General features: G+C 37.2%; 2 protein-coding genes across 12 annotated transcripts in view; both read left to right on the top strand.

The window, feature by feature from the left end:
- Window positions 1–18,926, top strand: part of PROM1 (prominin 1) — a 63,471-nt gene extending 44,545 nt beyond the window's left edge. For 3 of the 11 annotated variants that reach the window (XM_050338402.1, XM_050338403.1, XM_050338405.1), the window contains 16 exons: window positions 1,238–1,390; window positions 2,176–2,299; window positions 2,721–2,824; window positions 3,257–3,341; window positions 4,332–4,478; window positions 4,742–4,813; window positions 7,467–7,559; window positions 8,266–8,283; window positions 8,611–8,664; window positions 10,419–10,499; window positions 10,586–10,654; window positions 11,191–11,283; window positions 13,955–14,070; window positions 15,142–15,210; window positions 17,218–17,258; window positions 17,474–18,926. In XM_050338402.1, the coding sequence (XP_050194359.1) occupies window positions 1,238–1,390; window positions 2,176–2,299; window positions 2,721–2,824; window positions 3,257–3,341; window positions 4,332–4,478; window positions 4,742–4,813; window positions 7,467–7,559; window positions 8,266–8,283; window positions 8,611–8,664; window positions 10,419–10,499; window positions 10,586–10,654; window positions 11,191–11,283; window positions 13,955–14,070; window positions 15,142–15,210; window positions 17,218–17,236 (1,297 nt within the window). In that variant the 3' untranslated portion in view covers window positions 17,237–17,258; window positions 17,474–18,926. Of the gene's footprint in view, window positions 1–1,237; window positions 1,391–2,175; window positions 2,300–2,720; window positions 2,825–3,256; window positions 3,342–4,331; window positions 4,479–4,741; window positions 4,814–7,466; window positions 7,560–8,265; window positions 8,284–8,610; window positions 8,665–10,418; window positions 10,500–10,585; window positions 10,655–11,190; window positions 11,284–12,405; window positions 12,498–13,954; window positions 14,071–14,476; window positions 15,211–17,217; window positions 17,259–17,473 lie in introns of those variants that run through there. The other 8 variants (XM_050338406.1, XM_050338404.1, XM_050338410.1 and 5 more) reach the window with 6 other exon arrangements.
- A 2,491-nt stretch (window positions 18,927–21,417) lies between these two features.
- Window positions 21,418–21,978, top strand: FGFBP2 (fibroblast growth factor binding protein 2). The gene has a single exon (XM_050338480.1). It carries the CDS (start codon window positions 21,418–21,420, stop codon window positions 21,976–21,978), a length of 561 nt encoding a protein of 186 aa, XP_050194437.1.
- Window positions 21,979–25,359: the final 3,381 nt, after the last annotated feature.

The raw sequence follows: 25,359 nt of genomic DNA, 5'->3' as shown, positions 1-25,359 counted from the left end.
ACTGCTATAGACTGCGCGTTGATGGCTTTAATGCCTTGTTAAATAAAAGTAAGCAGAACACTGAACTTCTAGAACCTTATTTAGAACCTTACCTTCAGCCCGTTTCTTATTTGACAGTTTTTGTGGTGAGCTTTAATTTGACAAATTTATCAGTATTTCCTTAGAAGCTCATATAGCATTTAACCAAATAAATATATTGTTTTGTTCTGCTACTGGAGAATATATCTCCTCTACATTGACACTTATATGCGTGTTTTTGTCTAACCTAATAATACTTCAAGTACAAATGAAACCAAGAAACCTGTAGTTGTTCAAATTATTTTCTGTCCGTTCCTTTCCTTAATTACAGGTGCATTATTTGCAGTTCTTAATAAATATCCTCTTACAAATAATGCTGTCAGCATTAATGGCTTTCTTTGTATTGGATGTGCATGTTCATTACTGTATCTCTTTTACAATATTTTCTCTACAAAGATAGAGGAGAAAAGGGAACTTAAAAAATAAAAGTGACAACAGAAGGGAAAAAGAAGTGCAGAGAAAATTGAGAGAGGATGAAAGGCTAGAATGTGATATATAATATGTGAATAAATGGATATGCTCCAGCTAGGTGAACAGATAGACCTGTTGGGTGATGTATTTAATGAAAATTAAAGTTCATTTCCTATCCAAGGTCTTTCTCTTCACAGCGTTTCAGTAACTGTACCATTCATTGAAAGCATTCCAGCACAGACACAAGGCCTAGGTTTTTACAGCCTTAAATATAGTTACTTACAATTACAGGCCTAACACAATGTGCAAAAAGTTAGTAAGCCATACAGTAAGAACAGCTATGTACTTCATGACTGATGGCCAGTCCACATTCATAAATTTCTCCATTACTTCTTGAATAAATTACTGTTTGAACATCTGCTTCTTCTGAGTCATTGTTTGCTCCACTTGGAGCACTTTGATGCTTCAGCACAGTCCACCTGCAGTAACGTCTGTAAGGAACACCTTGTTCTTGTGGTGTCTGTTCCCCAGTCTTTCAGCAGCAGCTGCCTGTAATTCAGCAGTGACTGTGTTCTGGCCCAAAATACATGCTAGCGTAGCAAATGCTTGTTTTTGTTGCTAACATTTGTTGCTCAGACAGATCCACGAGTGGGCCGGTTGGGAATATAGTATTGCATGATGTCTTCTGTAGGTCTCCAGCGTGTTCTTTGCATGAAAATAACAAAAAACATTGTCTTTTATTCCTCAGGTGGCTGGGATGTCTCATTCTGTGCTGCATGGTGGTCCTGATTCTGGTCTTTTACTATCTTGGATTGCTATGTGGCACCTGTGGTTACGATAAACATGCTTCTCCAACAACCAGAGGCTGTATCTCCAACACCGGAGGAAACTTTCTTATGGCGTAAGTTGCACTTAAAGGGGAGAAATGAACTAAGTGTGCCTGTAGAAAGTTGGTTTGGTTGATTTTTGGAGGACATAAATTTAAAAAGAATCTGTTTTATTACTTATGTATATCTGCTGAGAAAAAATAGAAATAAATATTGATCTCAGATACTTGAGGGACTGGGGGATTTTGTGTTGCTCTTTCATTGAGGATCATAGCTGAAGGATAAAACCTCTGAATCTGCTGTTCTAAGGCGAGTGTTTCAGCTAACGAATTTCTGTGTAAGTCCCTTTGGAAACTGCAAAAACTGGGAATAGATAAGTGAAAATAAAAGGGAAAGTCATGGCTTTTTAGTACACTTGAACATTTGCTCAAATCAAAAAGCCATGCAAGGAGGCTAGAAACACTTGATTTTCTCAGAGCATTTCAGAAGATTTTGGGTTGAAAAGAGCTTAGTAGTGGATTAATGTTGTTTCTGCTGGGTGCAGGAGAAGATTGCACCTGAAACCTTTCTAAAACTTTCTGAGACCACAAGGCTAGAGAGTTGAATTTAAAAAAGAAAATTGTATGGTTTTGTGGCTCTTAAATGTAATTCTTAAAGAAGTTTGCAGACCCAGTGCAAATGTGAGCATTTTAGATGCACTTTAGCTGAAGACTTTACAGTGCTGAAACGTATGTTTCAGAGGGCAAGAACATATTTGGAAAACAGAAATATTTCAACTGTCTATCAGTCTTCATATCATATATATATATATAAAATATTCTTAAAAAGCAAAAACTTATTCAACTTATTTCTCTTTCAGAGGAGTTGGATTCAGTTTTCTTTTCTCCTGGGTGCTGATGACTGTAGTGGTGCTCACTTTTGTCACAGGTGGAAATGTAGAAAAACTGGTCTGTGAGCCCTTTGAAGATAAAAATTTATTCAAGGTAAGGTTATTCATGTTACTAAAAAATTATTAGAATCCCAGTGAGTCCCAATGGTCTTGTCAGCTGTGTATGGCATATTATTTTTTATTGAATACTTCAAGTGAGTTTGGTTGTGGTTTTACTTTTTCCTCACACACCAAATAGAGACATTCATCCTTTCTTGGTTTAATTTGCTTTGCAGTGTAAGTACTGCATGCCTGTCTTCCTTTGGAGACAGATTTTTCTGATTAAGCTTTCCTCAGTGATGGGGAGCTTTAATATTCAGTTTCTGCACCAAAGAGTTTGAATTTGCTGTTATGCTTGTATTTTCATTAGTGGGTGATAAGCGTAGATGTGGGTATGTGTCAGAAGACCACATATGAACAAGTACATGAAGAAACTTGGAATTATAGTAACGTTATTACTGAATTTTGTCTGCTAGGTTTTGGATACACCTTACTTACTAAATCGGCACTGGAAAAACTATCTTGCTGGCATCGTCTTTAAAAATCCAAATGTTAACTTGACTTTTGAAAAAGTGTACAGGTAATTAAGTTATGATTAAGATTTAATTCAGTTCATATTTAATTCACTTTTAGTTCATTCATTTTATACATACTGAGTTCGTGGTGTCTTCAATGCTTCGTTTTCCAGGCACATCCAGAAATTGCACATGTTCCAGGAGATATTCTGATTTTCTAGTGAATCACTAGCAAAAGCAATTTTCTCCCATATATGAGTTGTTAGAGGTAGTCTTAGCATAATATTGTATGGTGATACTGGTCAATCTCTTTGATAAAATATTTTGCGTCTTTGAGACAACTGTTAATTACTTTTCTTATAGACTGAGCTTCAAAAAATTCAGCCAGTATTTTTTTTTAAAGGACTAATTTTTTTAGAATAAATCATTAATCACTCTCTTAATACTTGGTCCTCCAGGTGCTTTTTAGGCTGATCTGTGTATTTGTGTTTTTGTAGTGATTGCAAGGAAAACAAAGGAATTTATACTTCCCTTCACCTGGAATACCTGTTCAATATCAATGAGTTTCTAAATGTTAGTATGGTAAGTAAAGAGGGAGTGCATGATTGTTTCTGAAGGATGTTTGCTCTCAAAACATCATACAGTATGTCTTGGTTTTATGAGATTTTTGTTTTTATATACAAAACATCCTTCAAGGAACTAAGAACTGTCCAAGCTAATCTGAAAAAAGCCAAGTCTAGTTACAAATAAGATATTCTTTACCAGTCTTAGTGGTCCATGGAAGATTTTCTAATGTGCTTTTTTAAAGGGTGCTGATAATAATGTTGAGTTTAACTTTGAACCTTACATAGAAGGAAGGTTGAAGTCTCGTGTCTTCCAAAGGCTGCTTATGGTGTTTAATGACAGTCGTCTTTTTATATAAATGCCTTTCTTGGTGCGTTCTCTTCTGATTCTGGTCAGATTTGTGTTATCTAGGATATGATACACTGCAAGATACATTAAGAATGGTTGGTTTTGGTTGGAGGGGGTTGGGATTAAATAATTGTTTTAGTTAAGCTCTAATAATCCATGTCTGCACTGTCATTACATGACTGTACTAATTTTGGGGTTGCCTGTAGTACCTGTCTTCATGACAGCAACCCCTCGGGGATACGCATTCTGTGCTGCCAGGCACTGCACCCACACTTGATAGTCAGTCTCCTGTCCCAAATAAGGATAACATTTCCTGGAGGGGTATTAGTCCCTCTCTTAGGATTAACTAGCATTTCTTCAGGGAAGCCTGCTTAAAACAGAATGGAAGGGAAGTAATTCATTGGTATGGAAGACGCATGGGTAGGCTAGAACCTGGCACGACTGGATACTGTGGATACTGCAGGGAAGGGAAGAACGTTACCACCACCATTACCTGGTGGAATCTGTTGAATTTAATTAAATTAAGCTGATGTAACCAAAAATGTGTGCTTTTCTGTGGAAATGAGTCATCACCAAAAGCAAGATGCTTTGGGCAGGGGCTGGTAGGGGAATATGTACTGCTTGCAAACTACTTTATGCTTTCTTTTGTTTCCCTCTCAGTATACAGAAGATGTAGCACTTAAAATTGAACATATTCAGATAAACCTCAGCAAAATCATTCTACTGGATGAAATTGGGAAGGAGAATCTTCTGAATTTCAGCTCTTCAGGAATAGATGGAATAGACTTTTCAGCATATTTGACAGAGGTGAGACTAAAGGCGTCAACTAGAGGCGTGACTGGGACAAAGTATAAAATGAAATTTTTCTTAAACAATGGGCAAAACAAAAAAATTTGGTTTTGTGCGAAAGACCATGTTTTGAAGGATAATAAAAGTTGGGAAAAAAAGAACTTCAGAAGTTAAGGTCAATAAATATTTAAAGAAATAAAGAGTAGACAGAGTAGGTAGTGTAGTTAAGTGCAAAAATGCAATAACACACTCTGTTTCTTACTGTTCACATCTTGTTTCAGATCAATAAAAGTGTTACCAAGGTTGATCTTCTCTCTTTTGCTAATGACTTAGAAGCAAGAGCAGACCAGCTGGTAAGTTTAATTCAGTAATAAAATAATACATAAAATGTGTTATTTATATACAATACAAGTATCAATACATGGCAAAGTAGACTTTCTGTGGGAGAATTCTGTACTTCGGACACTTACATACGTTGTGCATTGGCACGTAAGGAAAAACTTTCTAGAACAGTGTTTCCTATGAGCTATATTTTAAATGTTGCTAATTACTGATTTTTGTATGCTGTTGTACAGTTTCTGCTTTGGAAGTGTATTTTCTTAAATTACACTGTTTGCTGGAGAAATGAGGCGAATACTCCATTTCAGTATTTCCTGTTATGCTCTCTACATTTTCAGGTCCCAATTGGAAGAAAAATTGGTTAGATCATGATGGAAAAGATGATTTGAAGTCATTTTCTTTCAGTTAGTGAGCAGAAGACTTTGCAATTAGCGACAATATTTATACTGTGACAGCTCATAAGAGCTCTAGTGAGAACTGGGGCTCCATTGTGGAGGGAGGATGCACAAAAGAAACCCTGTCTGCTCTGAAGGGGTTTTTGAAAGCAGACACATGGAGAATGGTCAGAGGGTACTGCTACAACATTTCCCACAAATGAATCAATCTGCAAGTGGCACAGATCCATGTTAATGGATAGTGACTGTTCAGTTGATATGTTTGTATGCCTGTCAAGGTCACTTTATACTCATTTTCCAAAATGAGAGTCATGTTTTGGACACTGGCCCGAGACAGATTCCTGCATTGCAATGCAGGAGGAAGAGTTACACTGCACACACGGTTGGTTGGATCACTAAGGGACACAGCAGAGGAAGACCACACTGTTTGGAATTTATCAGATATCCATCCATCCTTCCTCCAGGGAGAGGAGGGCACTGGTGGAAGCCCCTGCTGCGTTTACATCAGCTTTTTGCATGATTTGTGCACACCTGTTGCTGGTTTTTAGGGTTTTTTTGGTTGGTTGGGGTTTTTTCTGTTTCACATGTGCTCCTGTCAAGGTCAGACCGTTCCTGGAGTTTTCTTGTATTGTAGTTAGCAACTTCTCCAAGCACCATGGGTGAACTGCTCATTGCCTGCTTACCCATGCAGGTTGCCTGCTAACTTGGGCAGGTTATCAGTATCTTTGGCCACACTTTACTTCAGTTTCCAGTTTTCACTGTGCCGTTTTGAAGGTTATACAGGTGAGGTGGTTTTGTTGTTGATTTGGGGCTATTTTACAAGTGAAAGCTGGAGTTCTTCAAACATGTTAACATAGAGTTGCCCCTGGGGTATATTTGCATAGTTTCATAAAGGCAAATATATTGTCCTGGTAGGTTGTTTTCATTATTTTTTATAGTAGTAGAATGTTAAGGAAGCAATAGAATTGAGAATGGATCAGACAGAGTAATTTCTTCATATAAGAGACATATAAATTCAGTAGTAAATGTGTTCGCTATTACAGTATTTTTATTTCTTCCTTGTGATGCTACTGAGTGTAATCTATGGCATGTCTAAAAAAAACCCAAAACCAACCCAAAACCACAACAATACAATGTATTGCAGACATTTGATTGTTAAAAAATGGTACTGGTTTCCAAGGATATTTTATAATCCCACTTTATTATTAGTGATAGACCTTAGAACAATCAATTAAAAAATAAACTAAAAACTATTGGAATTCATTAACTTCAGGTGTATAGTTTGCATTTTTTGAAACCTTAGACAAAACTGAATGTATGTTTTTGCAGTGGAAAAAAAAACTTACATCAAACCAGGGGGGTCAGCGTATGGAGGAGGGAGCAATACCACCAACAGGTGTTATTAGGTGAATGAATTCACCTTGTCAGTACAGGAGATGAATTATCCTGAAACTCTTCAGTTGCCATAGCTGACTGCTTACATGAATACTTCCCAGGAAGGAAACACATCTCTGAGCATTGAGGTCTGCCATTATTACACTTCCAAAATGGAGTTAACAGTGTGTATTCAGTGGATATGCAGGGAGCCAAGTGGTTTAGCCACCCAAAAGGAAACGGAAAGTAAATTTATTTCTGGGAGTAAAATGAAATTTTTAGGATTTTGCAACGAGCGTGAGCTCCAGACAGGCATTTGGACTTGAAAATCAGGGCACGAGCTCAAATCTTCTGACTGAAAGGCGGGAGCCACAGAAATGGAAAATACCCTTCACAGGCAGCTTTCCAAGTTGCTGGCTGAAAATATCTAAATTTCTGTGCCTCTCAGAAAGCAGAGGGTGCCCCAGGGTGATGTCCACATTGCCAAAACAAAAGCAAGTACCCATGACTGAGAGATGCTCGTCCCAGCTGGGGTGCAGTGCTGCGGGGTTCTTGCAGCGAGGTCTGGCTTGTGGCGACTGCAAGGGGGGTGTGCTCACTCTTCTGTGTTCAAAATTACTTAGTGCACCATGTGAAAATTCTCTTCCGTTAAATCTGTGCTGATAATGTTGTAGCCAGAAAAGCAAGGTGATATATCTGGTTTGGTTGCTGAAGCTTGAATTATTGATACGGTGATTATTTTCCCCTCCTTGTGTTGAGGAATTCAGTTTGCCATATCCCATTTTTAGCATGAGCTGTTCTGGAGTGGATGACTATAACGTGCAACTTGCATGGGGTTTTGCTTTGTTGGAAAGCTTTGAGATTACTGAACAATACTGCATAATTGCATTTTTTGCAGCCAAAGGGAGCACTGGAAAATGCCTTAAAAGGACACGCAAACAGCATTCGGATGATTCATAACCAGCAAGTCGTTCCACTGGAGCAAGCTATGGTAAAAACATTAAAGTAATATTGAAACATATTTGTAGAAAATATGAATCTCTAAATCTCTTAAATAGAGGTTAGAAAGCTGGACTTGCATTAGCACATGAAGAGTAACCTGGGTAAAGTATGTGATTAAAAATTAGTTTTCCTACTTACAATACTACTGTTTTATAATACTGTCTAAAATCATGATCTTTTTCTTCACTATTTTTTTCTGTAGCCACTTGTGATTATATATGAATAAAAGAGGAAGCAGGGGAGAACTTTACAAAACTCTAACCCGAAATCATTTTCTTTTTTACTTGCCATTTGTCTTCAGTGATAAAAAGCAGTTACTACTTTCACTCTTTCTTGGAGTTAGCAGTCACCTAATGGAATTGGAAACACTTGAGAGTAGTATTTAGAGCCAAAGTGGTTTTTTATTTGATGCTATGAAAGATGTGAAAGAGCTTCTTCTGCCTGATTTTGCCAGATGTGGATTTGTATAGTATCAAGCTGTGAATCTCCTACATGCTCAGTGTTGTTTTTTCCTCTACATAACATGAAGACCTTTAATTTATCCTGGCTTCTGATACAGTATTTCTGCCCCTATCAAAGCCAGCTTATAGAAAAGCATTAGGTCTTCTGGTCCACTCTGATTCTATGCTGTTCTTTCCTAATTAACTCCTAATTATTTTCATCTCTTTTTTCTTTTACAAAAACTGACTGTCAAGAAATATGTTAAAGCTAGGGTAAGTGCTTTTTCCCTTCAGAAACTGCACAGTATAGAATTCTCTGAACACTTGCTTCTGATTTTAACTGTTCCGTCTTCCCTCCAGCTAAATCTTAATGAATTTATTGGATCTAGCTTAAGTTAAATCAGTGCTGTTGGTGAAATACTGATTAAATCCACAATGTATTAATTTTAATGCAGTTGTTACTGTTACACATAATGTGATACTTATTATTAATAACAAAATAATCTATAGAAGGTCAAAACATGAATATAATGTTAAAACAGATGTGCTCATACCTGTAGTAATGACTTGAAGCTTTTTTCCTCCCCTCTTTTCCAATAGAGCACTTTAAACCAGAGCATTAGGTTACTGAAAAGAACATCATCTGAACTTATGGTAAGCTGCTCTTTCTGACAATAGGAACATTTTTGTGGTTTAAATCCTTTCACCACATATGCAGGGATTATATTTTCAGTACTATTTTCTTCTATTTACAGCTGTTCTGTTATTGTGAGAGATTGTAATGCATTGAGGTACTAACAAGGAGTTAGATATCTCTTCTGCACAAAAAGGGGGGGAAGAAAAATGGTTGAGATGTTTTTTTGGAGTATGAGTTGTAAACTGAGCTGTCACATGATAAAATAGACTTCAGTACAGTTCTGTGTGCTTACTAATAATAATAATGGCCAGTCTTCGCGAGCGAAGATCCGGGGAAGGTCTTTCCACCTTCCAGCCTGCGCATTGGATTTTTCAGGTGAGACACAGTGTGCGCGGAACTGAGCCCACCCTTTAATCCTAAGGTTCATCTGCCGGGGCCAAGCGAGCTTGGACGGTGGCAGCGAGGTCCTCAGGACGTAGGTGGGTTGCCTTTAAGGGCTAACGAGCCCCACCTGCCTGGGAGTGGCCCTGACCGGGAATCGAACCCGGGTCTCGGCGGTGATAGCGCGGCGCCTTTACCACTAGACCACCAGGGGCTCCATGTGTGCTTACTAATTTTCCTCAAAATGTAGGTTTGGTTTTTTCTAGAATCCTTTAGTGTAGAATTTGGGGGGAACAACCAAGAAACAAAATGCAAAAGTACAGCTGACAAGAGAGTGCTTTGTGATTCACATCCTTAACCACCTCTTGTTCCATGTTCAGCTCCCACTGGGCTCTGTTTCATTAGACTGCACTTGATAACTCCCTGCTCCTACAGCATCATCCTCCCTCACTTGGGAACCTGGATGTGTTTTGAGGCTTCCCCAGGGCAGCCCAGGTTTCCTCTCTAGGTAGCAACTGCTGCCTGCATCACAGTGAAACCAGCTGGCTCCATACTCTGCCAGAGTGAGGCCAGCAGGACAGTTATTTTCTGGCAGCAAAGCTTTCTGTTGCCACTAGCCTGCCTTGGCTCTGGTAGCAAGAATCTAGGCACACTAACATGGTCATAGTCACAACATATTTGTGGGTCATACCTACCTCAGTGCTTCCCATTGCAGTTTTCACCCATCCACAGCAGCAGACCAGCTAGATGTCTTTTAGAGTCTGTGATTTGAGTCTGGGTGGGGAGATAAGAAACTGTAAAATGAAGTGTTGATAAGGAAGAGATCATGTTTGACATCTCTGCATTTTCAGGCTCTGTGTACACTGTTCTTTGTTTATGTTCTTTGAAAGACTTTATGGGGTTCTACATATATTGAAAAAGCATCTCAATCCTTTAGGTTATTGATTAGGGGCATATTCTGGCTGTATAGAATCCTACTTGAGTCATCAAGAGTTGTTGTAATACTATATAACCCAGTGTTTTCTTCCTGTGCACCATGTGTGTCTGTAGTGCTTATACAGGCATTGATTTAAACTATTTCTACACTTAAAGGAAAGAAAGAGTGGAAGATAAAACATATCCTAGTATATAAATTAGTTATGTAGTTTCCAGGAAGAGATACTGGCCTTAACCACTGATACAAACCTTTTTTAGCAGTGAGAGAATTTTGTCAGATGTTCATGAATCCTTAGGCAGGCTTATGTTCTGTCTAGAATTGCAAGTTTTATCAGGTTTTGACAAGACAGTGATGCAGGCTTATCAAGAGAACAGGTGTTGACAATGGCTGCAGAGCCATTGCAACAGCCTGAAAGGGATTTATTTATATTAAACACCATCTCTTCCTCTCCAGGTTAAGGTGAAAAATGTCATTAGTGCTGTTAATACTGCCCAGTTTCTCATAAATAACAACGCTTCTCAAGTTATTGTCCAGGTAAGCTTTATTTGATCAAAATACATTAATTTGATGTCATGGAGGTAGAGGTTAACTTGCTTTTGTTCTTTTTTTTCTGGTCCTAGGAGACAAAAAAGTACATGGATACCATAATTGGCTACTTTGAGCAATACACTGAGTGGGTCAAGGAGTCGGTAAGGTGCATTTACTTAATTGAGAGAAGCTATGTTTAAAAAAAAAACATAATAAAGCTAAATATAATAATAAAACCAAAATGTTACTATGATAGTATGTTTTATAGTTTCAGTTTTTATTACATTTGTATTTAGTATCAGTGAGAAAGTTGGTCTCCTATAGTTTTGTTGGGTTTGCAGAATAGAAATGAGGAGCTGTGTTGGTTGGAATGCAGTGCAAATTTAATAATATTGATTTCAAGGCTAGCCTGAAGTCTACCATTTTTGGCAATACTGCACTGAGCCTGACCTGCATAGTTCAAATTGATGTCATTAGCATCTCATTTTAAATTTCTCTCTTCAGCTGCAGGCTTTGAGAAAGTAAGCTGATGTTTAAAAGAAACTCAGTTCATAGCATATCCCACTGGTATTTATTTTGAATTTGGATAGGGTGAGACATAACAATTTAATAAAATATAACTGTAAGCAAGTTTAGAGATTCTTATTTTATTCTGTTAGATACTCCCGACTATATTTTTTTAAAATCTTGCTTTCAGATTGCCATGGAAGTAGCAGCATGCAAGCCTATTGCCAATGTGATAGATACAGCAGTAGATATTTTTTTATGCAGCTATATAACTGATTCTGTGGTAAGAAACATTTTATGTTACTCAGAATTGGGGTATCAAGTGGGAAATTCTTTCAGTGTACATCTGCATTTAATTATTCCAGCTAGACTACTCTGAAGTAAAATAATAAAGTATCACATACAAAGTTATGTAAGGAAAATGTTCTTATCTGGATCAAGTCCAAAGACAAGCCAGTGCTGGACTTGTTTTAGATTTTCATTAAACTTCAGCTTGTATTAGCAAGAATTCTTTAAAATCAACTGATTCTGAACCACCTTGAAATGGAAAAGCAGAAAAGTCTGAAATTTCATCTGTAATTATTTCTAACTTATGGGGGTGAAGTAGGGGCAGGAAGTGAGTGAAAAATACCAAGGAAAACTTTCTCAAGTATCTTTCCTGGAATCTAGAAAACCTGAATGAGATTTTATCACTTGACTTGTAGCAGACAGATCTTTAGATTAGTTTCTGTACGTTGGGGACTTGGAGCATGACTTGTAGCAGTATATAAGGGCAATATTGGCTTTTTTATCTTGCCAAGAGAGCTTGGAAAGAGGACAGCATGTATTAAAAGTAAAGCAAGCAGCCATGTGCCTGGAAAGTACCTAAAATGTCTCCTAGCTGTTACTTAGCTTTATGGCACTTCTAGCTAGGTCCTGGTCGTAACCAGCAGTAAATATCTGCAATCTATCAAAGGCAAAGCACTCTAACCTTGATAATGCTTAACTAAGAAATGTTTAATCTTGGTAATGCTTAACTATGAGACCCCCCAACCTACTGGAATCATGTTGTACTCGTTGATTAGTTCATACATTACAGAGCTTCTGTTCTCCTTTGTGGAGCCATTAACCATCTGGTAAGAGATGACCCGTGATTTTCCTCATGGTAGAACTTAGCTGAGTCACTTGGAAGTCAAAATGCCTCCAGCCAATACAAATCAAATTTGAAAAATCATTATTTTAACATTAGGTGATAACTCAGTTTAAAAGAAACTCAGTTCATAGCATATCCCACTGGTATTTATTTTGAATTTGGATAGGGTGAGACATAACAATTTAATAAAATATAACTGTAAGCAAGTTTAGAGATTCTTATTTTATTCTGTTAGATACTCCCGACTATATTTTTTTAAAATCTTGCTTTCAGATTGCCATGGAAGTAGCAGCATGCAAGCCTATTGCCAATGTGATAGATACAGCAGTAGATATTTTTTATGCAGCTATATAACTGATTCTGTGGTAAGAAACATTTTATGTTACTCAGAATTGGGGTATCAAGTGGGAAATTCTTTCAGTGTACATCTGCATTTAATTATTCCAGCTAGACTACTCTGAAGTAAAATAATAAAGTATCACATACAAAGTTATGTAAGGAAAATGTTCTTATCTGGATCAAGTCCAAAGACAAGCCAGTGCTGGACTTGTTTTAGATTTTCATTAAACTTCAGCTTGTATTAGCAAGAATTCTTTAAAATCAACTGATTCTGAACCACCTTGAAATGGAAAAGCAGAAAAGTCTGAAATTTCATCTGTAATTATTTCTAACTTATGGGGGTGAAGTAGGGGCAGGAAGTGAGTGAAAAATACCAAGGAAAACTTTCTCAAGTATCTTTCCTGGAATCTAGAAAACCTGAATGAGATTTTATCACTTGACTTGTAGCAGACAGATCTTTAGATTAGTTTCTGTACGTTGGGGACTTGGAGCATGACTTGTAGCAGTATATAAGGGCAATATTGGCTTTTTCATCTTGCCAAGAGAGCTTGGAAAGAGGACAGCATGTATTAAAAGTAAAGCAAGCAGCCATGTGCCTGGAAAGTACCTAAAATGTCTCCTAGCTGTTACTTAGCTTTATGGCACTTCTAGCTAGGTCCTGGTCGTAACCAGCAGTAAATACCTGCAATCTATCAAAGGCAAAGCACTCTAACCTTGATAATGCTTAACTAAGAAATGTTTAATCTTGGTAATGCTTAACTATGAGACCCCCCAACCTACTGGAATCATGTTGTACTCGTTGATTAGTTCATACATTACAGAGCTTCTGTTCTCCTTTGTGGAGCCATTAACCATCTGGTAAGAGATGACCCGTGATTTTCCTCATGGTAGAACTTAGCTGAGTCACTTGGAAGTCAAAATGCCTCCAGCCAATACAAATCAAATTTGAAAAATCATTATTTTAACATTAGGTGATAACTCAGTTCAACTGTATGATAATGAAATTAGTTACACAAACAGGGCTGCAATTAGCAAGTTATCAAGTACCTTGAGAAAGTGCTGTGAACTCATATTTTGACAAGAATTTTAAGAAAGGTGGTTTAAAATATCAAGGAAAAAACCCAATGTGGCTAGTAAATTAATAGTGAGATGGAAAATTACTTTCTAGCCCACAGCTGAGTACATTGAAATAACTTCTTAGGCCCCTATGGCCTAAGTAGCTTTGAGCAACTTTGGCCATATTCCTGTTTGGTTACATTTGTAAGATTGGTGATGTTGTTAGGCTCACACTAACAGTGGAGGATGCTTGATGTGCCTTGTTCCACACTGATATAAAGGTGCTCAGACAGACCATCAAACTGGTGCCACTAATTTCTGCTGTGTTCTTCTGGGAACAGTGGTTCAAACATCAAGCAGGTGTTCATTACTTTTCTGATTGATTTTCTCCATGATATTTTTTTTTCTTGATTTTGATTTGTTTCAGAATACCTTCTGGTTTGGTTTGGGAGGCTCTTCAATGTTTTTAATTCCTGCCATAATATTTGCTGTAAAACTCTCTAAATACTATCGTAGAATGGATACAGAGGATGTGTATGATGAGTAAGTATATACTCCTAAATAAACTAAATGGCAAATGGATTAAAATGGTTTTTTTCTAGTGTGAAGGCTCTATAATCCTTAAACCTGCACTGACAGAGCAGAACCACATGTTCTTAGGAGATGCTGTTGGTTTGGGTCAGTGCCTCTGAAGTGCTTCATGCAGGTGGCCTTTGGGGGCCATGACTCTGCAGATAGTGCTGGCTCTGACCTTGAGAAACTTGTTTCAGAATGAGGTCTTCAGGGCTTCATGAGCAATGTCTAAGTAAATTCCAAACATGCAAGTTATTAGCTCTGCTAAGTAACCTGTTAAGGTGAATTATGTCTGATTTGTAATCTCCTTGAATTAATGATTTGCTTTCTTGCTGTCTTAGTTATTCCTAACCAGTCTTTCCTTTTTCACTTGCAGTTCCTCTGTCTCAGGGACTTGGCATTTTACTTTATGATAACTATTCTTACGTATTTTCCCATCAGTTTTGTTTTTATTGTTTTCTTTTCTGCTCTTTGTTTTGCTCATCGTTCATTTAGCCTGTGCACTGCATTTCTCACATTTCACACTGGTCGTGTTTCATTGCACATTCACAAGTCAGTAGAGCAGAAACAGTCGTGTACAGCTAAAATTACTCACTTATTAGTGTCTAGTTAATTACTCCTCCTCTTCTCTGTTTTTTAGTGTTGAAACTATACCCATGAAAACGTAAGACATTTTTTGCTGATATTTGCTACAATTATTTTATTAATGTGGGAGGGTTTATATTTTTGATGTAACTTGTTACTTCAAAAGAGGTAACGTGTTCTGTTTCACCAGACTTTATAGATTATGTTAGAGTATCCAACTCAACAAGAATAGAAAAATAATTGATTTTTTGAGAATATAAAAATATTTAAAAATGTAAAATTATAATTATGCCATAACTCCTGAAAGTTACAAAGGAAAAATTATATTCTATTGTACAGACACAGTTTATCTTTGCATATCATACCATCATCCATGTACATGTCTTAGAAGCCATACTGTACATAGTGCATCTTATAGTTAACATGGTCTTTCTTGGTGTATTTATTTTATTACAGTACAGAAAATGGTAATAATGGTTATCATAAAGAGCATTTATATGGTATACACAATCCTGTTTTTACAAGGTAAACCAAGTCTGAAACTGCATGCCTTCATGTGTCCTTACTTAAGCTACTCTTTTAATCATCTGTTCAATTTTCTGCATGCTTTAAAGTGAATCATTTAATTTTCTGTTTGGGTTTTTTTGCATGATTATTCAGTATAACAATGCTGTATGATTTATATTTCTCAAATGTTCTTTATGTAGCAGCAGACACTGTAGTAAGTTCCTGCAGCTTAACAAAGGAATTGCCTATATTTGATCTTAAAATCCATGTAATTAGGTATTTAGCTAGCACAGTGGGTAGTCCTAAATTGACAAACCTATTAAAACACTCTGATAGCAGTTGAATGTGATAGGATGGGATGCATTTGTACTCTTGAGTAGTTTTATTTATTTATATAGAAAATGGATGTTTCTACATGGGTGGGCTAGAATGTAACATCACAGAAAAAGAAGTTCAAGTTATGTGTAAAATGAGGATATTTGGGTTCTTTTCTGCCTCTACAACAACTGTGCTGTAAAACTTCAGCTAGTTGTGAGAATTTCCGTTTCCATAGAAATATCATAGGATGTCCCACAACTTCAGTATTTGGCTGTGCAAAGTTTGCAAGTTGCTTAAGGAAGGATCAGATTTGTGGTTGAAATCTGTAGCTCACTGTGCTTTAACTTGCACCTTCATGACTGAAAGTATAGGTTTAGTATTTGCAGAGAAAATATGACCACTCTTTAGGTAACAGATAAACACCAAGAGAGCTCAAAGTTTGGTCTTGCCAGATTTTATGGCTGCATCTGATGATGTTAATAATTAGTAGTAGTATTTAAAACTGTATTTTACAATAATTATCTACTGATCAGATCTTGATTTCACATCTCCTTCTGAAGGAGTTTTTAGCGATATTAATGATCACAAAAATGTGGTCTATTCTGCAACTGAAGGGTACTTACTCTCTAAGTTAACTGACAAGGTGTTTAATTGTAAAGTACTCTCCACTGTCATATCTGTTTTTAAGAACTTCTAGTACTCTACATAAGAGGAAACTAATAATTGCTTAGTCCTTAGAAGTCCCTTTCTGATCTTTGAATCTTTAGTGTGGATATTAATACTCTTGAGGTTCATATCCTGTTTTATTGTTATATTTCAGTCATTGATGAATAGTTTAATTCAGTGTTCCTGAGTAACCTAAAAATTACTAGCATAAAATAATGTTTTACACAAAGATCAACTAGTCCAGTCCTGACTTTTCCTAAATTCTGAGTTGTTTAAAATGGGCTTCCATAATAAAATTTAAACATTCAGTTTGAAGTAGTGCTGTCTTCTGATCTGCTAACTGAGATAATTTGAAAAACTGCTAATTATGGCATACATGCTTTGAATTTCTCAGTATGGGATTCCCATATGAATAAAGTCTTGGTTTTAATTTTCATTTCAGCATACTCTTTGCTTTTATCCTTGATTTTTTTTCGTTTCCTACAAATTATTTTTGGAGATACTTTGACAGATATGACTTTGAATAGATCTCTGTACACCTGTGCTTTTGCAGGTTTAAAGAATCCCATAGGGTTGGGATTTTTTATGGCCTCCAAAATCAGGTGGATTATTTTGCTGGAAAGAGAGGCAAATATTTTTATAACACTAAGATATGTAAGTACAAGTGAGAGCTATGTGCAGTGTATGTGTCTCACACAGGTGTTTTCATATACATGTCAAAGATAAAAATAACCTCAAATGCAGCCACCATTTTTGTGAGAGCAAAATAAGAGTCTGGATTAAATTTGCAAAGGAATTGTGTTGAATAGGCAATCCAGGCATTTCTTTCTATCATGAAACAAAGATAACCAGAAGGGCTGGTGGAGAGAACCATCAATTTATTTCCTCTTGTTTGAAAAATGCTTGACTGAATGGGTAAAAGATTGAGAAGAGTCTTTGCCAACTGATCTTGTCTCACCTTAGTTAGACAGAGTATTTCTGTTCCATTTGTGGGCAAAAGAAAATGATGAGTTTGGTTTCTGTTTTTTTTTTCTTGTACAGCTCTGTGGAACAGTGGTAACACATACTGGAAACATTAAGGGGTAAGTAATAAGCTTTTTAAGTAAATTCTAGGTCTATTACTGCTTTACTATTAGAAGGCTGCTCTGATTTCTGTAACTCTCTAAGGTGCTCTAAGATTTAAAAATTTAAAAAATTACGAAATTCTGTGCCTTTGTTCTGGTTAAATGACATTACAATTCTGTCTTTATCAATTTTTTATCAGATTTTCCTGAATTGTTTTTGTTATTATTTCCAGGCTATGTTAATGAGGCTCAAGATTCTTCTATGGGAGCATATCGTTATTTTTCCAAGTGTGTTGGCATTTCCATTCATCTGATGAATCCTGAGCCACTTGCTTTACGTCAGCTGTACTGTAAACCCCAAATGTACTATTGAATGTTATGCCATAAACTACTGTACAGAATATTTTGAGATCAGGGCACTGCCTCTCAAATACCACTGTTCAAGGCTTGAATTAAAATGTTTTTTGTTTTTTACTTTTTTACACTGGGCTTTGTACCTTACATCACAGTCTGTAAATTAATTAGATTAACAGCCTTTGCCTAGGAATTCTCTGACAGTTGTTCAAGTTCTTATCTTAAATTGTTGATTTGTGTTAAATACAGTACATACACGTTTACATAAAAATACATTTTGTATACAGAGACTTTTGTATATACATTTTTCTTAAAACTTCTAAGTGTTTAGTTAAGATTTTAATATTGTATAATACTCTACACAAATGAATTTACCAGCATGATCAGTGTTGCTATTTGGTGCTCTTGAATGACCACATTGGACTAAATTTGAATTTTAATGGGTTCCACTGTGTCTCTTTGTGCATCTGAAAAGTTCAGTTGTAGTTTTGTTTTCTTCCTCCTTTTTTTTTTTTTTTTAACTATTTAATATTTAGTGGGTTTTGCTGTATAGACCTAAAAGGGACTTTTTGAAGAAGTTTGTTTTTAAAGTTCGGGAGGGAGGGTTGGGAACGTGCAGGTTGCATAATATAGTGAAAAAGCTAAGCTTTCTAGAGTCCAGTAGTACTCAAAAAGAGCATGAGGGATGTCCTATGTTGGCAGTTTTTAGAATGCTTTACATTCTCTGTCTTCCTTTTCCTCTTTGACACCCACTTCTGTAACATCCTTAATAGTATCACTGTGGCTCTTTCAGGGGCAGTGATACTATTCTTCCTAAATAATTTTAAACTGTGATATCCAATGTTAAAATTCAAATATGTTTAGCAATGGAGTTAACATTTGTGTTACTAAGAGTTATTGCCTTGAATTTAGGCAGACAGTTGCATTGCTGAATTAGTTAACAACAGAATTCATCAAAAGGCCAAATGTGTGTTACCAGTCTAAAACATTTTGGCAGGTGAAGTGGTTGGATATATTGATCTAAAATAATCTCTTCATATATCAGTATTGTCAACTTCGTTTCCATCAAGGTTCATTATGTTGAAGTAGGGATAATTCTCTAAGTCATTATTATAATTTTTAAGAAATGCTTGAAAAGTGATACGAGTCTTTAATCCAGAATAACCTTAAATTTTTAATTTTTACGTCATAAATGGAAACATTTCTAATTGACAGTATGTAGCATATGTGTATATGTAATGTTCAGAACTGCAGATTTTTAAAAGTTTCTATTTTTAATTTGAGAAAATGTTCCCAGTTCATTTAAATAAAAAAGAACTTGCTTAACTACCTGATGTTTGATTCTCACTTGTTTTGTTCTGTAGATGTGTCTCAGAAAGTTACACTGAGTTAAAATCTTAGGAAAATCAATTTCTTTACCCTGAATAAAAATTTCTTCTGTATTTGACTTTTGTTTTTGGAGCAGGATGGACTGAAAGAACATTGACTCTGGGTGAGGGAGCTTCCAACTTCCGCAAATTCACAATGTGAATTATGCAAAGATGGTAGGATTCAAGCTGATGAGTTGTGGAGTATATCCATATAACCTGTTTCTGGAGCCCTGACAGCAGAATTAAACATTTGCTAGTTCTTCAGCTCGCACAGTTCACTGCTGGCAGTCTAGCTTACCTTGTAAAAGGACAATGGTTTTCTGTTGATACAAGAGACCGTGAGCTGTTTCATCTGAAGCATGGGCAGGCAGAGGACACAAAAATCAGATGGGAGTGAGACAAACGCTTGGCAGTAACCTAATAGCTGTAGTACATAAATATACTGGAATCCAAGCTTTGGTATTTATCCTTATCCTTGTAATTTATTTGTTTTCATGATTAAACTTGAAAAGTTTGAGAACAAGAGATCTGAAACTGGTATAAAGTAACGAGAGACACAGATGTCTTGAGTTTCTAATCTAAGAACTGTCAGTGCTGTTGTGCATAACAAAGTGCAAACAATACAGTTGTTTGTCAAATATTATGAGGCATTTGAGTGCTTGCAGTAGGGGTTTGAAATCCTTGAAATTAAGTGTGATGTGGGCAAGGAGATTCTTCTCTCTGGCTGGCTGAAGCGTGATAAGACACCCTGGAAAACAACTAAGAGTGTAAGTCTTAAGTAGGTTTGTACTGTTATTCTCCTCAGACTTGGCTGGAGAGCCACACACTGTGCCTTGAAAGAGACAGACAGGAGAAAGTAACAGGAAGAATAGAGATGAGGCCTCTACTAAAAATGTTACTAAAATAGCCTTAGAGAAAGGATGAAAAGAAAACAAGGTTGTTCTCTCTGTTAAATGATATTTAGTCATGGGGAACTTGATGACACATTGACTGGAAGAACAAGGTTTGGGATACCCAGAATGGCTGTTCCAGGTGGCTTCATCTTCAAGTGGGCAATTTCCAGATTCCCCCATGGCAGCTGGGACTCTTGTTCGACTGCCCCAAGAAGCTTCTGTTGTTGTTGTTCTGCTTTGACCTCTGTGTTAAATGAATGTTTTTGCCTTGGTATTTTCTTCAATGCTGCCTGATGAGTGACTAGATACAAAAATTGGTGTTCTGTTCTGTTCTGTATGACCAGTCTTAACCCCAGGGTTTCTAGCACCCCACAGTTGCGTACCTAAACAATACAATACTCCTTTCCAGAAGCTGGTCCGGTCAGGCTGGGTGCAGCATAGATGTCTTTGGAAGAAGTGCCTGGTGGGGGTCTAATTAGCCAGAAAAGAACTGTGTCTTACCACAGCGAGGGAGGGACTTTTCCTCATGACCTTCTGAATGCCAAGGGAGTTACAGTGATTTTTCCTCAGCTCTGCTTTTAGTTAATGCAGCAGAAACTTCTAGGACAGGTTTCTGCACTAAATTATTTCTATCCTCTTGCCTTTATTTTATGTCATTTTTACAGCTCACTTTTTATGAACAGGAAAATACCTTTTTTTTTTTTTTTTAAGGTAAAAAGTGATGAAGCACAAATATCTGTCTGACATGCTTTGTAGTCTGTTTCCTGCTGCTGTGACCCATGATAAGTTAGTTCTGATGTCTTGCTCTGTTGGCTGAAAGTAACTCACAGTGTGACAGTGATGATAAGACTTCCAAATGTTTGGTGTATGTTTAGACCTGTAATACCTTATTTTGCTCAAGCTTTATTCCTTATCTTGTTTAAGTATTGTAAATGTAAAAATCTTTCATGGGTCAAAGAATGTGCAGTTGATCCTTCCATGCATCCTCACTGCATGTCATGTGCAGACAAAATGAAGTGCTAAAGTTGCATCCTTACTGTGCAAATCCACAGAAAACCCGTTGCACAAATCAGCCTTTTTTACAAGGACACATTTATAATCATCCAGATGTAGCTGCAGAGATTGCTTTGGCACTTTTATCTTTTTTTCTTTGATATGGTCTTACAAGCTCTGGCATGAAGATAGCTATGAAGCAGCTGGAGAATGGAAAATATGTGTTAAAAATCAAATATGACATGTTCATCCTGAATAGGAATGTGCTTCTCAGTTATACAACTATCGTTCTGTATTTAACTGCTTTTACAAGACTTGTCTTGTTACCTTCTTGGGAGTTCACACTCCCAAGGTTATTCGGCACTCCCTCAGGCTATAAATTACAGGCACATGCCTACTGAAGTGTGGTTTCTTATTTTTATAAAAAAGCCCAACCCTTACATCCCATGTTTTGCTGGAAAGAGGCTTCTTTGTGCGCCCAGCCTTTAAATTGTGGACAACCATCTACTTACTGCTTTCACTTTTTTGGATCGTGTTGCTCAAGGATCTCGGTCAACTCCTCTCACCATGAAGAGTTTTACTCTTCTTTTTCTGGTGGTTATCTGTGGCACGGGAGGGTTGGGGCAGAAGCTGAAGCCAAAGAAAAGAAGCAATGGTGAAGAAATCAAATTTCGGACTAAAACCAAGGACGTTTGCACAATGAGCATTAGTGGGGATGATGAGATGAAACTTAGAATTGAATGCAAAAGCCAAGACATGTCCTACTGGTGTGAATTCACTGGCAAGCCTTCAGTCTGTCGTGCTTTCAGAAACAATCCAAAGATTTACTGGAATCAGATCGCCGCGGAACTTAGAAAGATCCCTCATGCTTGTGAATCCATGGAAGTGTTGAAGATCTCCATGTGCCAAAAGGCTCCTCCAGAGGCTCTCATGAAGCAAATAGCTGCTGGTGTGGAGCCAGAAGAGCTAGCAAACCAGGAAGAATCGGTCCAGAAAATGTCCACTTCTATGAGAGGAGCAGGGCAATGGTCTGAAAATGAAACAGAAGCCATGAAACTGGCACGGGAACATTGCTGGGAATCCCTGCATGATTTCTGCTCCTACATTATTGGCATCTTTAGGGGTTAAGGACTTACTTCAGGTAAAATTTGCATCTGGAAGCACAGTAGAATATACCCAGGAGTAATTCTATTGTACTTTTGTTTTAAATTTACTTTGGGGGTCTCTCAGGGATGTGAACAGGGAGGGTCTAGGCTCACTTGCTAAAATCTGACATTGCAAATCCTGTTTTGTGGCTTCTGAGAGGCTGGGCTAAACTTCCAGTGATGCCTATTAGTTTAGGATTCCTTTACAGCCTCCTGTGAAGTCTTTAGTATGTACTCAGATGTTTGCCCTATCTGTTGTTAGTCTTATGGTATTTCCATTCTAACTGTTTGAATTGGGCTAATTTTTCTCTGTCATTCCTTCCCTCTTGTGCTGCCTTCTGGATTTACGCCAGGGGAAGTAAGATGCATCAGATCCAATAACAAATGCACCAGCTAGAACAAATTAAAACTACATTAAGAAACTGAGAAGATGAAGTTTATTCATCAAAACTGCTAGTTAATGATCAGCTATTTAAATTTCAACAGTTAGTTCAGAAACAAATTGCAGAAATGAGTTAAAACCAAATGGATGTGTTGGTTTGTGGGTCTGTTACTGTCGGGTTGACAGGGGATCACGTGCAGGCACCTGCCTGGTAAGTCTCAGGTTTTCAGCCAGGATTTAAAAAGGCAAAGCCCTTCATTGCAGAACTGTTTGGTTTTATACCCACTTCCATTTTGGCTCAGAGAGAAAGCCAGGAACTGGTGAGTGAACCTGGAAAACATTTGACAGAAATGGGAGTATATGCAGCGTGAGCCAGCAAGTAATTAAGTTGCTAATGATAATTTACGCCTAATACAGCAAAGTGACTAATTGTTTTTGTTTTGTTTTGCAGAGCAAAATTACTACAGCTGAAGAAGGGTCCTTGCTGTAGTTTAACAATTTAGACATAAGAATTTTGGTTTAAAAATGAGTTTTCTCTGTAAGTCTTGTAGCTGTTTTCTTTTTGTGCCCCTAAAATGAAACTTTTTAACAGCCCAGAAAAATGCATGAAACTGGAGCGACTGTGTTTAAAGTGTTAGGATGAACTAATTGTCCCTAGGCTTGTTACACACTCAGGTGTGCATTTAAATAACCAAGGTTCTGCTTTAGGAGTGCTGAGTTTGCATAGGTTTTTGTGTGTGCTGATTTGCTTTAGTTTGTTAGAGATGAAAGCTGTTAATGATGATACAGTTTGTGCAAACAATAAAAATAAGATTTTTGAAAACGTACTTGTGTGTTTCTTAAAATTTTAACTGGTGCTACTTGTATAAAGCCATGGTATTTGACACTTGTTTCCTAAGAGATTGTTCGTAGAATGTGTAAGAGAAGTTACAGGTCTGAGTCATTACTTTCACACTGTGAACACATTTTCATTAATATTAATATTTTCAATATTATGAGGTTTGTATTACAATGATGAGTTTCAGCCAGCAGGGAAAAAAAGATTGTAGAAATAAGAGTAGTGTAAGAATACATTTACATTTCTAAACATAGCAGATCAGAAGTGTTCATCAGTGATGCATCTGCAGAGTTCAGTGTTATCAGGACCTGTTAGTGGTAATATTAATGTTTGGGTTCAGTAGATATTCTGAAAAGTAACTCACTTGGCAACGTGGGCAACTGGCATAAATTTCATCAAAACACAAAACAAGACCTAATGGCCTGTTGTCAGATTACGACATGTTTATATTCGCATTAATATTTAACAATGATCCCTTTTGTTCCCAGGTGACCTTCGCAGCAGGGATGTAATTGGATAACTTCAAACTGTAGGAAGTCGTAGTTCTCTGTGTTTGCCATTACAGAGTTTCTGCAAGGTAGTCTTCACTGAAGTACTTCTCTAGCTTTACTCACAGATTTGTAATTCTCGCTACACAATTCCAGATCGTAACTGTCCAATCATTAAACTTGGAGCCTTATATCAAAAAACTTAAAATAGTTCTCTGTTTCCAAACCACTTGAAATATCCGGAAAGAACAACAAGCCATGAACACAGGATCAGTGCAGAAGATTGTATGTACAAGGCAGAAATACAGCTTGAATGCTGATAAAATGTTAGCTGTGTTTTTGTCTGCCATGAATCCAGTGGGGCTAATTTTCATTTGTAATTTCAGTTACCATTGCCAGGCTCCTGTGTTGTGAGTAAAAAATATAGTAGTACACCTATTCCCTTATTTCTGTCATAGACATGAATATAATTGTTAGATTGGCAAACGTGCAGAATTCATCAAAGTGATATTTATTAGGGAACTTTTTGCAGTGTTAGCAGAAGGTTGCACATTTTCTCGAGGTGTGCTTTTAAATATTTTAAAACTTTTTATCTGATAACAAAATCCACTGTGCAGAGGGAATGTTTTCCACTACAACACTAATGACCTCAAAAATGAGACAATGACTTGCATTGAGAGAAGTCTGGGAGAATCAGTTGCCCACCATACTGGTAGCAGGAGAAAAGAGGAGGTTTCATCAGTTCACCAAAAGAAAATTTTCCCCTTTCTGCCATCAGCAAATCAGCAACTGTAATGATCCTGCTTTCAAAATGTTTAAAAGTTGGATGTTAACTGAAGTACCCCACCTCAGTATAACAGCCCTGTGCTTGTATCAGCTGCATTACCATTTAATTGTGTTTAGCACCGGAAACCAGTCATGACATTTCAGTTACCTTCTGGATATGAAAGTGCTATTCATTAATGAAAGGATGAATTGAGAAGTGTTTGTGGTGAGTTTAATGCAGTCTTTGGGTACCTTGTGAATGAAACCTGCTGTTTCATTCCTTTTAGGTAAACCAGTTGGTCCCTGTATATGTAAGTACCTCAGGAAATCCATTTCAGTGGAGGTCTTTGAATTTGTCTTTATTTTCCTGACAGAGGAACAGGAGGCAAAAATGTTTGTCTACATTCCTGCAGGCGGAGAGACCCCTGATACCCAGACCTACTGCTAATTCAGTGCAATGTGAGGTGTCCACCTGCCTCGGGATCCTTACATTTAGGTTCCCACTGAAACAACACAAGTATTTGCTACTTTGACAAGGGAAGGCTCCAAGAAAAGCAATATGAGGCATTCAGAGAGCCTGTGTGTGAAAGGATATGTATTTAACACATATAGTTAAGATCTAAGAAAGACTGGAGTGAATGTGATGGGGAGCTGTTGAGATGGTCAGAACTGGAGTATACTCCTGTGAGGAAAGATCAAGGGAATGGGTCATGTTGAGCCTGGAGAAGACTTGGGGAGGTGGAGGGAACTTAGTAGCCACTCCACAATACATATGAGGAGGCTATGGAGAGTACAGAGCCATGCTCTTCACTGACTGCTGTGGTAGGAAAAAAAGAGGTCATGGTCACAAACTGATACAAGTGAGGTTCTGACTAGGTGAAAGGGAAAACA

This window comes from Myiozetetes cayanensis, unplaced genomic scaffold (assembly GCF_022539395.1).
Source record: "Myiozetetes cayanensis isolate MyiCay16 unplaced genomic scaffold, myiCay2020 scf7, whole genome shotgun sequence".
NCBI classification, from domain to species: Eukaryota; Metazoa; Chordata; class Aves; order Passeriformes; family Tyrannidae; genus Myiozetetes; species Myiozetetes cayanensis.
The sequence above is the reverse complement of the archived record's forward strand: the minus strand, read 5'-3'. Positions and strand labels throughout refer to the sequence as shown.